At 45.2% G+C, this 16,878-nt stretch overlaps 1 protein-coding gene across 14 annotated transcripts in view; it reads right to left on the reverse strand.

The window, feature by feature from the left end:
• MYO18B (myosin XVIIIB) overlaps positions 1-16,878 on the reverse strand; it is a 242,951-nt gene that overhangs the window by 79,513 nt on the left and 146,560 nt on the right. For all 14 annotated transcript variants that reach the window (XM_081542931.1, XM_081542926.1, XM_081542924.1 and 11 more), the window contains one exon: positions 6,093-6,245. In XM_081542931.1, the coding sequence (XP_081399057.1) occupies positions 6,093-6,245 (153 nt within the window). The remainder of the gene's footprint in view (positions 1-6,092; positions 6,246-16,878) is intronic.

Raw genomic sequence — 16,878 nt, forward strand, 5'->3', positions numbered from 1 at the left:
CACAGAGTTCTGGGTGGTGCAGACACACCTCTGCACTCTGGAACCAGAAGACAGGTCCCTCTACTCGAGGGACTCGCTATACTAAAGTGGGCTGGGGGCACAAAGTTAGGCCATGACCTCTAAGCGCTTGGCACCATAACTGGCTGAGTGTAAACCCTGGATGTTTGCCGGCAGCGTCATTGCTCCCATGGTTATGATGGCCCCAGGGGGTGGCTGGGCTCTCTGAGGGGCTGGGCCTCCACAGCTGAGCGGTTCATCTGTGCTTCGAGGGATAAGCATAGATGGCATTCCTCGTCTGCCATGAAACCAGCCTCTTCCCACTTTATCACAGCCTTGGAAGTGTCAATATTTGTAGGGTGAACAGGCTGCTGATAACCATGTTTTTAACCAATTACAATTTGGTCTTTATCTCTCTCTAACAAGAGGTTATGTTAATATTGAATCAATTCACTCCAACACAATCTTTAAGAAAAGTCTCTTCAAATAAAACATCCAGACCACCTGTTTCATGGTTCCGGGCTGGAGAGATGTGTTCCCAAAATGTTTGCTCACACCAGACTCCATTGGGATGATCCTCCAAGAGCCTATTATTTTCAATGTCTCGTGGAAGTGCGGGTAATGCCTGGTGACCACCATCCTGGTTAGGGGCACAGGGGATCCTCAGTCTTCTGTGCACTGGTGGGGACCATTGGGAGTCTACTGTGTGGAAGACGCACCAGGCCCAGTGGGCCCACCCGAGAGCACAGTTGCCCCGTGGTATGTGGGATGTTCCCGGACCAGGGATCAAACTCATGTCCCCTGCATTGGCAGGAGGATTCTTTACTGGACCACCAGGGAAGTCCTGGACTGTACATCTTTAAAGGTCAAACTGAGGGAGGTAGATTGTATTCCAAGGGTGATGGGGAGCCACGGACGGATCCTGAATGCAAAGAACCAGATGGTATTTGTATTTTAAAAAATCTCTCCCCAAAGATCAGGTGGCAGAAAGATTGCTTGTGCAAGATGGGAGGCCGGCAGACTTGAGAGAATGCCGAATGAGACACGCAGGTGGTGTGGGATGAGAAGGGGGCAGGCGGGCAGGGGCTGGGTGCCAGAGCTCTTCAGGGGGCCCAATGGCTGAGATGTGGTGACAGCTTTGTCCTCAGCAGGACCGGGGAAGACAGACCCCTGTAGGAATTAAGTAAACAACTGAAGAGCTCGGTGCAAACTCTTCTCCATTTAACCAAAAAAAAAAGCAAATGACATGCTTCCTTTCGGGAGGAGGCAAAGGTCAAAAGACATGAATTAAAAAAAAAAAAAAAAAAAAAGGCAGCCACTGCCCGGAGCAGACAGCATCTTCCACTTCCTCCTCGGAGCCAGGTGCCGGCATCTGCTGCTCACAGATGTTATTTATGCACAGCGATTATCTCAATTATATATCTTGGTGACTGGGATTGCTTCTGTCTCCAGATTAGTTTGTTTCCAGTGGAAACATTCCCTGGGAATTAATTAGTAATTGCTCCTAAAGAACATGTGTCATTAGACCCGCCCCACACATTGCCTTGTCTACCTGTTCCACCAGGTCGTGTAAAATCCCGGCCAGAATCCAAAGTCTTCCACCAGCCAACTGGGGGTTGGGGGTGGGGGGATGTAGGAGCCAGTGGGCATCCCTATGTTTAAAAATCACTGTCTGATAGGTTTCAGTTTAGGGAATTCCTTCCAATCCAGGGTCTAGGGTGCTTTCTTCCAGCCCAGAAGCTGGGAATATCATGACCGTTTTTCTTCAGTAAGAACAAGGAGCCTCTGAAAGGCAGGGTGACTTACTCAGAATCGTACAACTAACTAGTTAAACAGCAGAGGCGGGATTAGAACTCACGACGTGTACGTCTTCTGTGTTTTACCACAGGGTCTTAAGCCTCAGGTGTTAACTGAGACAGCACCAAGTCTTCCAATGGAGGGAAACGGGGTAGAAAGAGACAATTTTCTCAGGATCCTAGATGGTGGGGTGAGGGACAGAGGGGCTGCCTGTCCACATAGGAAGAACCCAGGGGCCCTGGGAGATGCTCTAAGGCAGGGGTCCTCAACCTCTGGGGTCTAATGCCTGATGATCTGAGGTGAAGCTAATGTAAAAACAATAGAAATAAAGTGCACAGTAAATGTAAGGGGCTTGAGTCATCATGAAACCATCCCCAGCCCGGTCCCTAGAAAAATCACCTTCCACGAAACCAGTTCCTGGTGCCAACAAAGGTTGGGGACTGCTACTCCGCCTCTGGTTGAGCAGGGCATGCCACACATCACTGCTTCCACCAGGCCTGAAAGCCTGCCGTTTTTCACAAGCACTTCTGACTGCACTCTTACCTGCTCTATAGCTCCCTGTCACCTCTGGGATAAGGCCCAAACTCTTTAGCCAGGCTCAGTAAACCATTCATGGGCTGACATCGATGAGCGGCATTATCCTCTCTGTTCTTACCTCAGGGAACATTATATACCGGCAATACAATGCACAACTGAGCATGCTCCGTCTCTCCGTCTGCCTCTGCCCTGGACGCTCTGGTGCTTCCTCCTAGAACACCCACATGCATCTTACTCAGCCAGTCGGTCACTTCCATCTTTAAGACAACAGCTGAAGCCATGAGCTCCTCTCCCACAGCGAAATCACCTAACCCCCCAACACTTCCCCAGGGGATTCCCTGGTGGTGCAGTGGTAAAAACAAAACAAAACGAAACAAAACTCTGCCAATGCAGGAGATGTGGGTTTGATCCCTGGGTGCAGAAGATCCCCTGGAGGAGGACATGGCAGCCCACTTCAATATTCTTGCCTGGAGAATCCCATGGACAGTGGAGTCTGGTGGGCTATAATCCACTGGGTTGCAGAAGAGTCAGACATGACTTAGTGACTAAACAACAACGGTGCCCCAGTAAAGATCTTGTCACCCTGCTGGCAACAGTCTCCTCTGAGGCTGGCCTCTCCCTGGATTGAGAGCCCGTGTCGGGAAGCGCCCTCCCTTATCCCCACTGCCTGGCCTCAAATCATCCCAGAGTGGACACCGCATCAGGACTCACTGAATGTACACAGTTTGCTCACTGACAGGTACTTTCAAACCCATTCCCTCATCTCTGTCCTGAGAGAAAACCTTTCTCTAGGTTATCAGGAGCCAAGGTTAGTGAGCTGTAGAGGCTTTGGAGGGTGTTCAAGCTCTTCAACCTCTCCTGGCAGCACCTCATCACCTCCCCCCCACCACCACACACACACACGTGCCTGGGCCACCAGGCGATGATGATGCTCTGATTTAGGAGAAGGGCTCACGGAAGTCCTGGCACACGGTGAAGGTCACAAAACTAGCAGGTGCTGGATCCACTTCCCCTTACTCAATATTTAACGAATTTTAAAATTGAACTAGGCTCTGTCACACTAATACAATCTCACCATCAGTCTTATCTGCAAAATGGGCCTGTGCCATGGAACTTGAAAGGGTGTTTTGAGGGATAAACAAGGCCCATGTTTCCCAAATGGTGGTCCTAAGACCAGCATCGAAATTCCCTCATGCAACTGTTATAAATGCAGATCCTGGGTCTCAACAAAGGGAAAAAAAGGAGGAGGGGGAATCTATAAATCTGTGATTTTTTAAACAATGCTTGTTATCTGATGTGCAGCCAAGTCTGGGGACTCTGAAATTCCAAGGAAAAGCCTGACACATGGTAGGTGCTAGAAAACTGTTAACATCATGGTATAGAACTGGCGGCACGAAGACATAGATTGCTGTGTGCCCTTGGGTAAATCACTCAACCTCTCAGAGCCTGTTTCCTAGTTAGTAACATGGAAAATCGCCACCTCCCAGGGTTCTGGTGAGGATGGTCTAAATAAATACACTTCTTGTTGCCACCTGACCCACCAATCCCATCAGTTTCAAACTAGCCCCCAGTTTGCCTCCTTTCGCTGTCTCCATTTAACCCCAGAGACCATTTCCTCCAGCCCAGAGGGGTACACTAGCCTAAGGGCACCCACTCAGCCCTCCTCGATCCACTCCCCACCCAGAGGCTTGAATCAGACTGGGTCACGTCCGGCTGAGGATGCCCCTATGGCTTCTCATCACCCCTGGAATAAAATCCAAACCTTCTGGGCCCCGCACGTTATGGCCACTGCCTGCTTCTCCTTCTCCCAGGGGAGTCTAGCTGACCCATCCAAGCTAAACGAGACCCCACGCAATTCCCTATTCCCTTTACTATTGATAGTAACTCCGCCTGTTTCCTTTACTACCTGAATTAAGGTGTGGAATGTTTCTGTTTATTTGCATCATTGTTTGCTGTCCTCTTTCCCGTCAGACGTCAGTTTCACGAGGAGAGGACTGCGCCTCTCTTGCTAACTGTAATATACTTAGATCTAGCACATCGCCAGGCACTCGGTGGATGCTACATAAATATTGAATGAAGGGATGAATGGAACAGTTCAGCACCATCCCCAGCACAGAGGACGCAGCAAACTTAGCTCACTCCTCCCCCTCCCGCCTATGCTCCCTGCCCCTGTCCCCAGAGCCTTCAGGTAAAGGACAACTCCCGTACCCAGGAGAGGAGAGCCAGCCGTGCCCAATGTCATCACTGCTTTATTTGATTAGCTCTGACTCCAGCATCCAGGACACGTGTGCCAGGAGCCAAAGCAACTGTACCCTGACCTCTGGTCCACGCGATCCCATCCTTATAACGATTTCCATGACAACGGCCACAGAAAGCCAAGGCTGTGAATTCCCTTTGATAGGAGCCGGATGCGGAGACAGGGAAGAAGGACTTTCAGAAGAATGAATCTCTTTGATTTAGCGCATGGCGCCTTCATTAAATACCACTATTTTCCAAGAACACACATTTTAACCCTGTAGAAGGAGATTTCTCATGAATACTTAAAAAAAAAGAAAAACGGAAAAGGAGAAGAAACAAAACCACCATGGTTCCTTTTCAAGAACATTCACTTCACCTCTAGGATGAGGGGGGGCTTGGATGGCATCAGGAATATTTTGATGGAAGATGGGCTGAACACAGGGCCCCCTGCCAAGGGGGCTGCATGAACCCGAGATGCCTGAGAGATGGCTGAGTGCTCGGACATCCTGCCCGCCTGACAGAGGCAGCTCAGGTCCTCCATCTGCCTGGTCACTCACACAGACAGGAAGAGGCAGAATGAGGCAAAAGAGCTCCCAGATTCTGCACTTGGACTCATGAGCCCTGGATTTGAATTCCAGCCCTGTCACCCACCTGCTGTGTTACCTTGGGTACACTGCTTCCTACCTCCAGACAGAACCTTCCCATCTGTAAAATGGGCACAATACCACTTGCCTTCCCCCAGGGATACCACAAGGATTGAGGGAAGAGGACACATTCAAGCACAGGTAATTCTGATGTTCTGACATAGCTGTGAACAAAATGACTAACCAACTGTCCTGGTTTCTCTGGGACTAAGGGCTTGCCCAGGACATGGGACTTTTAGCGCTAACTTTTAGGACGGTCCACACCCATCACGGCTCCTGAGGTGGTCAGCTCCCTCCTGGCCTCACCTCCCATCCACCTCCAGGTTCTTCTCTGAGGTAGCCAGGGACGGTGGGGTCTGAAAACCTGGGTTTAAATCCTGACTCTGCATCATCTAGCTGTGAGACTTGGTGGGTCACTTCCCCTCTCTGCCACCCCATCCCCTCGCTTGTGAATGGAGATGATGATATTCATGCAGGATTTGCATTATCAGCACTATCTGTTTCACACCCAGCTCTGCTGGTCACCACGCATGCGCACGCACATACAGGGAGACACAGACACAGACACACACACACAGGCAAGCAGACGTGCTGTACTTGCCATTCCACCCCAGGGCCCCAATCTGCTCAAGGCCTCAAAACTCATCTGCTTCAGTCATAAAGAAGGGAACAGGCTCCCCAGTCATTTATAAACCCCTGTCCTCAGATATCACATCTACACGACCCACCCAGCCCCGCCATGTCCCCCACCTCTCCACAGGTCTGTGAAAGTCAGAGGTCAGGGCTGTGACCATATCCACATCTGGGCAGGAGAACCACTGTCCCCCTGCCGGCTGCAGTACCCTCCCCACCCAGCTCTGAGAGGCCCATGACACCCACCTGGCTCTGCACTTTCTCCAGCTCCTCCTTGCTGACCGACGTCTTGCCGTCCTCCACGGTCCCCAGCAGGAGCTGCACGTCTGACAACAGCGCATGAGTCCTCCTGAGGTCCCTCCGAAGACGCTTCTCCACGTCAAAGTCCCGATGGCCGATCTGGAAGCCAAGGGAAGGTTCCTGTGAGCTCAGAAGGCAAAGCAGTGGCGAGGGTCCAAGTTGTCTGGAACCAGGCTCCCGAGTTCAGATCCTGCCTCCACCACTCAAACTGTGGACCACGGACAAGACCCTTCTCCTCCCCAAGCCTCAGCCTTCTCACCTGCGAAACAGGAGTGGCAGCAACCACATAGGGCTGCTGTGGAAGTTAGGTGCTCGGCCCAGAGCATGACTCACAGTAAAGGCACAACAGTCTGAGCTGCTGTCACGACTGTTTTCACACCCTGAAATGATCCAAGTCGTCCTGGCTCATGCTGTGTACCAAAGCATCACCTTGTGAGAGCCAACATGTCAGGTGAGGCCCTCTGCTGACAGAAGTCAGGACAGCAGTTTCCCCCAAGGGGCAGAGACTGGGTAATACAGGAGGGGCACTGCTAGCGGGGTTATGAGTGGTGCTAATCTGGGTGCTGGCTTTATGAGCTGATGAAAGTTCCATGTGCTATACAGGTGGGGTGAGGTGTGCGTCTAAGTGTGTATGTCACACATCGGTAAATGGTATTAGAAACAGCTGTGCTGCTCTTCAAGGTCTAAACGATGCATTTTTGTCCCTCAAGCTGGTCTCTTCTGCTAGTATAAAGACAGACCACGGACTTCCTTGGTGGTCCAGTGGCTAAGACTCTGTGCTCCCAATGCAGAGGCCCCAGATTTGATCCCTGGTCAGGGAAACAGATCCCACATGCCACAATGAAGACTGAATACCTGGCACAGCCAAATAAATAAATAGATAGATATTTAAAAAATAAAAATAAAGTCACACAAATTAAAAAAAAAAGACAGGCCATTTTCTGCAGAGGAAACTTGCCCAGAGGTGAGCACATTCTGTCATCCAGGATCTTGTCCTCCAAGCGACCAGTAGTCAAGTGGCCCCTGAAGAAGCCACAGCCTGGACTCTGCACCAGGAGGGCAGATTAGATTCGTTGACAATTCCCAGTGGCCAACAAAACAGGCTGAGACAAACCAAGGGAGGTGAAGAAATACACAGGGGCCTGATGAAATCCCGACAGCCCACAGTCTCTCCTAGAAACAGAACAGTGACTTCAAAAGCATTGGGCTAATGTCTCTGAAAGAAACTAAAACCCCTTTCTCTGCAGGAGACCAGAGAAAAGAACGTGGCAGCATTGTTGGGGGGAGTTTTAAAGAAAATGGGGTGCACGTTCGTCCTCCATGGGACCCAGTTTTAACCACCCCTGGATACCTGTGCCTCCACAGCAAGTGCAACCAATCCCTAGGGTGTTAGAATGCCCCAGGGCATTTTAGATTTAGAAGGAGGTGGCCCAGGCTTGAAACCCTGGTTCACCACATGTTGGACGTGGAATTCAGGCCAAGTCACGCCGCCTCTCTGAACCTGAGTATTTGTAAAGGAGGAGATTAAAAAAAAAAAAAAAAAAAAAAAAACCCTGTCTTCCTTGTTGAGATAAGACAGGGATCAGACGTGATATTGAATCGAAAAGCACTTTGTATGCTGCCTAACGCTTTACAAATATCAAAGATTATGAGCGTTGTCTGATGACCTAGAATGTATTCCTCTAGACTTTATATGACTATTATTCTACCACCAGTTTTGAATTCTTTGAACAATGAGTTGGTTCTTAGAATACAGCCTCTTAGTTCTCAGATATATTGCTTTGTTAAGTTTAAAATGCTGATATATAGAGCCAAGCAGCTGAGGACTGGGCATTCATTGTTCCAGGCCCTTTGTCACATATTATCACATTTTACTGCCATGATAGTCTCTTTATAGTGACATTATTATTATTGCCTTTATTAAAATAGTAATAGCTTATACTTAGAGGGTTTGCTAAATGTCAGGCACTGTTCTAAACACATCTGAACACATGGAGTCCACGTGGTGAATCTATGGGGTGTGAAATACTATGATTCCCATTTTACAGATGATGAAACTGAGGTTTACAACAAAAGTGAAGTCATCTGCCCAAGATCATAAGTGGCAGAGTTAGGATATGAACCCAGTTTTTCTGACTGCAAAGAGGTAATTTTAGTAAAATACATGATGAGAGAGGTTATGTGTTGCTCTTTTATTTTTTAAGGGTGTTATGGAGGCGCAGAGGAGTATTCCAGCTCTGGCTGGCATGGGATTAGAGAGAGTCTCAGGTAAGCAGGAGCTGGTGAGCTGAGGTGCAGGAAGGGCCCAGCTGAGAAAACATCTTGAATATGCAGTGCTGGGGGATTAGCCTGAGGGCAGAAAGCACAGAGACAGGGCAGGTGACAGGATGAGAGAGGCTCTCTGGGGCCAGCTCACGCCTCATGAGCTGTGTGGGGCACTTCAGTAGATACTGTCACAGGGAAATGGAGGCACAGCCAAGAAAACTGGCACAATCAGCCCAAGGCCACTAAGTGGCCTCCCGGGGATCAGAACCCCGACAGTCCATCATTAGAATTCAAGTCTCTACCTACTGCACCGCAGTACCTGGTTACACCAGAGCCTGGACTTACTAACTCGAGAGCACAGATTCTTGGTCGTGATTACACTCAGGCAGTGTGCTTTTGCACCTTTCTCATTTTTGTATCTGCCCCTGCTCTGCATACATCCTAAAGTGCTCTTCATTCTCCTGTGGGGCAGGTCAGTACCAGGGACATTACGGGTGACACCATCCTCGCTGCCAAAAAGACTGAAAATGCTGGCACCATCTCCTTTCCAGAGGGATCATTGCAAACAAAATTCACAGCAAAACCTCAGACAAAGTCATCCTCCACTTCATAATAAATTGCTACACTAGAGGAGGAGAAAAAAAAAAAAGCCCCAAACTCATTAGGTTAATGGGAAATAAATGTCATTCTGCAAGTTTACATTTTGCAGCACACAGATTCAAATTTAGATAAAGACAGTGAATAATTAACCAATAAATCTAAATGATGTTCAGTGCTGTTGTGGGAAACTCTATTCCAACCTTGATAGTCTCACTGTTTATCATACATAAAGCTGTTAGGGGAAGCTGTTCAATATCTGTCGACAAAGAACTCTCTAAGCACTTTTAACAAATCATCTAAATATTAGGGACAATCAAGCCACTTTACAGACAGGAAAATTGAGGCTTGGAGAGAGAATGTATGTAGCTGAAGGTTTCACAGAAAACTAATGGCAGATCTAGGTTGCTTGATAACATTATGAAAACAGATGGTTCAAAAAATATAATTCTGGTTAGCTGAAACTTAATCATTTTTCAAGCAGCATGGTGTTAGATTTTTTTAGAAAAAGCTTTTCAAATAATATAGATCTTGCTTTGAATCCAGCTACACCACTGATAAGCTATATGATATTGGGCAATGGGCTTTATCTTTTGAGCCTCACTTGTTTCATTTACATGAAGGAACACATAGTATCTATTCCACAGACTTGCTGTGAAAATTACAGTATGTCAGAAAAAAATTATGGTTAAGGCCTTACCTAAAAATGTATGGGTAACTACCAAAGGAATAGAAATATGATTTGTAGTTTTAGACCCAGCAATGGAATAAAAGGGATCATAGAAGACATTATCGATCTATCCCAAAGCAGGAAAGGGAAAAAGGAACAAGCAAAGAAAAGGAGTAATAAACCAACAAAACTATACACAAAAAAACCACATAATTTCAAATGCATTGATTATTATATAAATATAAAGGAATTAAATTCTCCAATGAAAAGTTAGAGATCAAAGTACTACAAGATACTGTTAAACAGTATCCAACTCTTTAAGGTTTACACACACACACGGAAAGGTTAACAACAAAAGGATAAAAAAGAAAAAAAGACCTTGCAGGCAAACTAAAAGAAATCAAGCAAAATAAAATAAGGCACAGGTAATTCATGGAGAAAAGAGGAACACCATACAGTAAAGGAACAACCTACAATGTGCCAAGGAAATAAAGCAATAAAATAAACTTAGATGCACCAAAAAACATAACCTCAAAATACAGAAAGAGAAAACTATTATACAGTTATAAGCAAAGTATATTCCCATTTACCATTATATTTAATCAAAGTATAGAAAAATACTCTACTCATAATAGCCATAGAAACTACAAGATTCCTAGAAATAAATCTAACAAAGAAGCTCAGGACTTACACAGAAGAAAATAAAATACATAATGGAAGGTTATTTATTTATTATAAATTATTAATTTACAATAAGAAATAAAATATTTATGAAAGCCACAGATACATGAAGAGATATAGCATGCTCATGATGGCAATGTTTCACTATTCAAAAAAAAACAAACTATGTCACTGGATCCCAACTAATCTGCAAACCAATGCATTTGAAAATCCCATCAGGGTATGCTATGCAATCTCAATAAGAAGATTAAAGGATGACAAATAGATAAGAGAATTATAGAGATGAGCTGTTTACAAGTTATCAGACCCAGCCATTAAGACCATATGATGCAAGAACTGACAAATAAACCAATTAAACAGAATGGATAGCCCCCAACACAGACATACATAAGTAAAAATTGTAGGAAAAAATCACTCATAAAATAAAGGTGATTTATATCAGGAAAAAATACATTCCTACCTCACACATAACAAAATAAAAGCTAGGTGGATTAAAGACTTAAAAGTACCCAAAACTTTAGAAATTTTAAGAAATATGGTGAATTATCTTTATGAATTCAGTTAAGGAAAGAAATCTTAAAAGCATCAACCATAACTGGCTAATCAGTTCAGTTCAGTCGCTCAGTCGTGTCCAACTCTTTGCGACCCCATGAATTGCAGCACGCCAGGCCTCCCTGTCCATCACCAACTCTCGGAGTTTACCGAAACCCATGTCCATCGAGTTAGTGATGCCATCCAACCATCTCATCCTCTGTCGTCCCCTTCTCCTCCTGCCCCCAATCCTTCCCAGCACTAGGGTCTTTTCCAATGAGTCAACTCTTGCAATGAGGTGGCCAAAGTATTGAAGTTTCAGCTTCAACATCAGCCCTTCCAATGAACAACAAGGACTGGTCTCCTTCAGGATGAACTGGTTGGATCTCCTTGCAGTCCAAGGGACTCTCAAGAGTCTTCTCCAACACCACAGTTCAAAAGCATCAATTCTTTGGTGCTCTGCTTTCTTCATCGTCCACCTCTCACATCCATACATGACCAATGGAAAAACCATAGCCTTGACTAGACAGACCTTTGTTGGCAAAGTAATGTCTCTGCTTTTAAATATGCTATCTAGGTTGGTCATAACCTTCCTTCCAAGGAGTAACCGTCTTTTAACTTCATGGCTGCAATCACCATCTGCAGTGATTTTGGAGCCCCAAAAAATAAAGTCTGACACTGTTTCCACTGTTTCCCCGTCTATTTCCCATGAAGTGATGGGACCAGATGCCATGATCTTAGTTTTCTGAACACTGAGCTTTAAACCAACTTTTTCACTCTCCTTTCACTTTCATCAAGAGGCTCTTTAGTTCTTCTTCACTTTCTTCCATAAGGGTGGTGTCATCTGCATATTTGAGGTTATTGATATTTCTGCCAGCAATCTTGATTCCAGCTTGTGTTTCTTCCAGCCCAGCGTTTCTCATGATGTATGCTAATAAGACTACTTAAAAAACACTTTATTAAGTAAAACACATTATGTTCTTGTTTAGTTGCTAATGAGTATCTGACTCTGACTTTTCTCCAGGCAGGAATACTGGAGTAGGTTGCCATTTTCTCCTCCAAGGGATCTTCCTGACCCAGGGATAGGACCTCTATCTCCTGCATTGATGGGCAGATTCTTTACCACTGAGCTACCAGGGAAGCCTCTAAAACGTTATAAACAAAGTGAAATGCTTATCCACAGAGTAGGAGCTCCTTCCAAAATATACAACCCAAACTGGATTAGTATCTTGGATAAGGGTCATGAATAATGAATAGAAAAAAAGAGGAACACCAAAAATTTTATGGGCACAATAAAGGACAGAAATGGTATGGACCTAACAGAAGCAGAGGATATTAAGAAGAGGTGGCAAGAATACACAGAAGAACTGTACAAAAAAGATCTTAATGAACCAGATAACCACAACAGTGTGATCACTCACCTAGAGACAGACATCCTGGAATGTGAAGTCAAGTGGGCCTTAGGAAGCATCACTACAAACAAAGCTAGTGGAGGGGATGGAATTCCAGTTGAGCTATTTCAAATCCTAAAAGATGATGCAGTGAAAGTGCTACATTCAATGTGCCAGCAAATTTGGAAAACTCAGCAGTGGCCACAGGACTGGAAAAGGTCACTTTTCATTCCACTCCCAAAGAAAGGCAATGCCAAAGAATGCTCAAACTACCGCACAATTGCACTCATCTCACACGCCAGTAAAGTAATGCTCAAAACTCTCCAAGCCAGGCTTCAGCAGAACGTGAACCTAGAACTTCCAGATGTTCAAGCTGGATTTAGAAAAGGCAGAGGAACCAGGGATCAAATTGCCAACATCCACTGGATCATCGAAAAAGTGAGCGAGTTCTAGAAAAACATCTATTTCTGCTTTATTGACTATGCCAAAGCCTTTGACTGTGTGGATCACAATAAACTGTGGAAAATTCTTAAAGAGATCACAATAGACTGTGGAAATTCTTAAAGAGATCACAATAAACTGGAAAATTCATACCAGACCACCTGACCTACCTCTTGAGAAACCTGTATGCAGGTCAGGAAGCAACAGTTAGAAGTGGACATGGAACAACAGACTGGTTCCAAATAGGAAAAGGAGTAAGTCAAGGCTGTATATTGTCACCCTGCTTATTTAAATTAAATGCAGGGTATATTATCCAAAATGCTGGGCTGGATGAAGCACGAGCTGGAATCAAGATTGCCGGGAGAGATATCAATAACCTCAGGTATGCAAATGATACCATCCTTATGGCAGAAAGTGAAGAAGAACTAAAGAGCCTCTTGATGAAAGTGAAAGGAGAGTGAAAAAGCTGGCTTAAAACTCAACATTCAAAAAACAAAGACCATGGCAACCGGTCCCATCACTTCATGGCAGATAGATGGGGAAACAATGGAAACAGTGAGAGACTTTATTTTCTTGGGCTCCAAAATCACTGCAGATGGTGACTACAGCCATGAAATTAAAAGACGCTTGCTCCTTGGAAGAAAGGCTATGACCAACCTAGTTCAGTTCAGTTCAGTCGCTCAGTCGTGTCCAACTCTTTGCAACTCCATGAACCTCAGCACGCCAGGCCTCCCCATCTATCACCAACTCCCGGAGTCCACCCAAACCCATATCCATTGAGTCGGTGATGCCATCCAGCCATCTCATCCTCTGTCGTCCCCTTCTCCTCCTGCCCTCAATCTTTCCCAGCATCAGGGTCTTTTCAAATGAGTCAGCTCTTCGCATCAGGTGGCTAAAGTATTGGAGTTTCAGCTTCAACATCAGTCCTACCAAGGAACACCCAGGACTGATCTTCTTTAGGAAGGACTGGTTGGATCTCCTTGCAGTCCAAGGGACTCTCAAGAGTCTTCTCCAACACCACAGTTCAAAAGCATCAATTCTTCGATGCTCAGCTTTCTTTATAGTCCAACTCTCACATCCATACATGACTACTGGAAAAACCATAGCCTTGACTAGACAGACCTTTGTTGACAAAGTAACATCTCTGCTTTTTAATATGCTATCTAGGTTGGTCATAACTTTCCTTCCAAGGAGTAAGTGTCTTTTGATTTCATGGCTGCAATCACCATCAGCAGTGATTTTGGAGCCCAGAAAAATAAAGTCTGACACTGTTTCCCCATCTATCTGCCATGAAGTGATGGGACTGGATGCCATGATCTTAGTTTTCTGAATATTGAGCTTTAAGCCAACTTTTCCACTCTCCTCTTTCACTTTCATCAAGAGGCTCTTTAGTTCTTCCTCACTTTCTGCCATAAGGGTGGTGTCATCTGCATATCTGAGGTTATTGATATTTCTCCTGGCAATCTTGATTCCAGCTCATGCTTCATCCAGCCCAGCATCTCTCATGATGTACTCTGCATATAAGTTAAATAAGCGGAGTGACAATATACAGCCTTGACGTAGTCCTTTTCCTATTTGGAACCAGTCTGTTGTTCCATGTCCAGTTCTAACTGTTGCTTCCTGACCTGCATACAGGTTTCTCAGAAGGCATGTCAGGTGGTCTGGTATGCCCATCTCTTTAAGAATTTTCCACAGTTTATTGTGATCCACACAGTCAAAGGCTTTGGCATAGTCAATAAAGCAGAAATAGATGTTTTTCTGGAACTCTCTTGCTTTTCTGATCATCCAGCAGATGTTGGCAATTTGATCCCTGGTTCCTCTGCCTTTTCTAAATCCAGCTTGAACATCTGGAAGTTCTAGGTTCACGTTCTGCTGAAGCCTGGCTTGGAGAGTTTTGAGCATTACTTTACTGGCGTGTGAGATGAGTGCAATTGTGCGGTAGTTTGAGCATTCTTTGGCATTGCCTTTCTTTGGGAGTGGAATGAAAAGTGACCTTTTCCAGTCCTGTGGCCACTGCTGAGTTTTCCAAATTTGCTGGCACATTGAATGTAGCACTTTCACTGCATCATCTTTTAGGATTTGAAACAGCTCAACTGGAATTCCATCCCCTCCACTAGCTTTGTTTGTAGTGATGCTTCCTAAGGCCCACTTGACTTCACATTCCAGGATGTCTGGCTCTAGGTGAGTGATCACACCGTTGTGGTTATCTGGTTCATTAAGATCTTTTTTGTACAGTTCTTCTGTGTATTCTTGCCACCTCTTCTTAGTATCTTCTGCTTCTGTTAGGTCCATACCATTTCTGTCCTTTATTGAGCCCATCTTTGCATGAAGTGTTCCCTTGGTATCTCTAATTTTCTTGAAGAGATCTCTAGTCTTTCCCATTCTATTGTTTTCCTCTATTTCTTTGCATTGATCGCTGAGGAAGGCTTTCTTATCTTTCCTTGCTATTCTTTGGAACTCTGCATTCAAATGGGTATATCTTTCCGTTTCGCCTTTGCTTTTCGCTTCTCTTCTTTTCACAGCTATTTGTAAGGCCTCCTCAGACAGCCATTTTGCCTTTTTGCATTTCTTTTTCTTGGGGATGGTCTTGATCCCTGTCTCCCGTACAATGTCACGAACCTCTGTCCATAGTTCATCAGCCACTCTATCAGATTTAGTCCCTAAATCTGTTTCTCACTTCCACTGTATAGTCATAAGGGATTTGATTTAGGTCATACTTGAATGGTCTAGCAGTTTTCCCCACTTTCTTCAATTTCAGTCTGAATTTGGCAATAAGGAGTTCATGATCTGAGCCATAGTCAGCTCCCAGTCTTGTTTTTGCTGACTGTTTATAGAGTTTCTCCATCTTTGGCTGCAAAAAATACAATCAATTTGATTTCGGTGTTGGCTATCTGGTGATGTTCATGTGTAGAGTCGTCTCTTGTGTTGTTGGAAGAGGGTGTTTGCTATGACCAGTGCATTCTCTTGACAGAACTCTCTTAGCCTTTGCCCTGCTTCATTCTTTACTCCAAGGCCAAATTTTCCTGTTACTCCAGCTGTTTCTTGACTTTCTACTTTCGCATTCCAGTCCCCTAATAATGAAAAGGACATCTTTTTTGGGTGTTAGTTGTAGAAGGTCCTGTAGGTCTTCATAGAACTGTTCAACTTCAGCTTCTTCAGCGTTACTGGTCAGGGTATAGACTTGGATTACCGTGATATTGAATGGTTTGCCTTGGAAACGAACAGAGATCATTCTGTCGTTTTTGAGATTGCATCCAAGTATTGCATTTTGGACTCTTTTGTTGACCATGATGGCTACTCCATTTCTTCTAAGGGATTCCTTAGAGCAGTGGCTGCACTTTGCTGGAGCATCCCTGAAGAGATACCCCATGTCGAAGGTAAGAGAAACCCAAGTAAGATGGTAGGCACTGAGAGAGGGCATCAGAGGGCAAACAGACTGAAACCACAATCACAGACAACTAGCCAATTTGATCACACGGACCACAGCCTTGTCTAACTCAATGAAACTAAGCCATGCTGTGTGGGGCCACCCAAGATGGACGGGTCATGGTGGAGAGGTCTGACAGGATGTGGTCCACTGGAGAAGGGAATGGCAAGCCACTTCAGTACTCTTGCCTTGAGAACCCCATGAACAGCATGAAAAGGCAAAAAGATAGGACACTGAAAGATGAACTCGCCAGGTCGGTAGGTATCCAATATGCTACTGGTCATCAGTGGAGAAATAACTCCAGAAAGAATGAAGGGATGCAGTCAAAGCAAAAACAACACCCAGTTGTGGATGGGACTGGTGATAGAAGCAAGGTCTGATGCTGTAAAGAGCAGTATTGCATAGGAACCTCGAATGTTAGGTCCATGAATCAAGGTAAATTGGAAGTGGTCAAACAGGTGATGGAAGGAGTGAATATCAACATTCTAAGAATCGGCGAACCAAGATGGACTGGAATGGGTGAATTTAACTCAGATGACCATTATGACCAACCTAGACAGCATATTAAAAAGCAAAGACGTTATGTTGCCAACAAGGTCCATCTAGTTAAAGCTATGACTTTTCCAGTAGTCATGTATGGATGTGAGAGTTGAACCAAAAAGAAAGCTGAGCACCAAAGAATTGATGCTTTTGAACTGTGGTGTTGGAGAAGACTCTTAAGAGTCCCTT

The sequence above is a fragment of the Giraffa tippelskirchi genome, chromosome 11 (assembly GCF_054371585.1).
Source record: "Giraffa tippelskirchi isolate mGirTip1 chromosome 11, T2T-mGirTip1v1.2.pri, whole genome shotgun sequence".
Classification (NCBI taxonomy): Eukaryota; Metazoa; Chordata; class Mammalia; order Artiodactyla; family Giraffidae; genus Giraffa; species Giraffa tippelskirchi.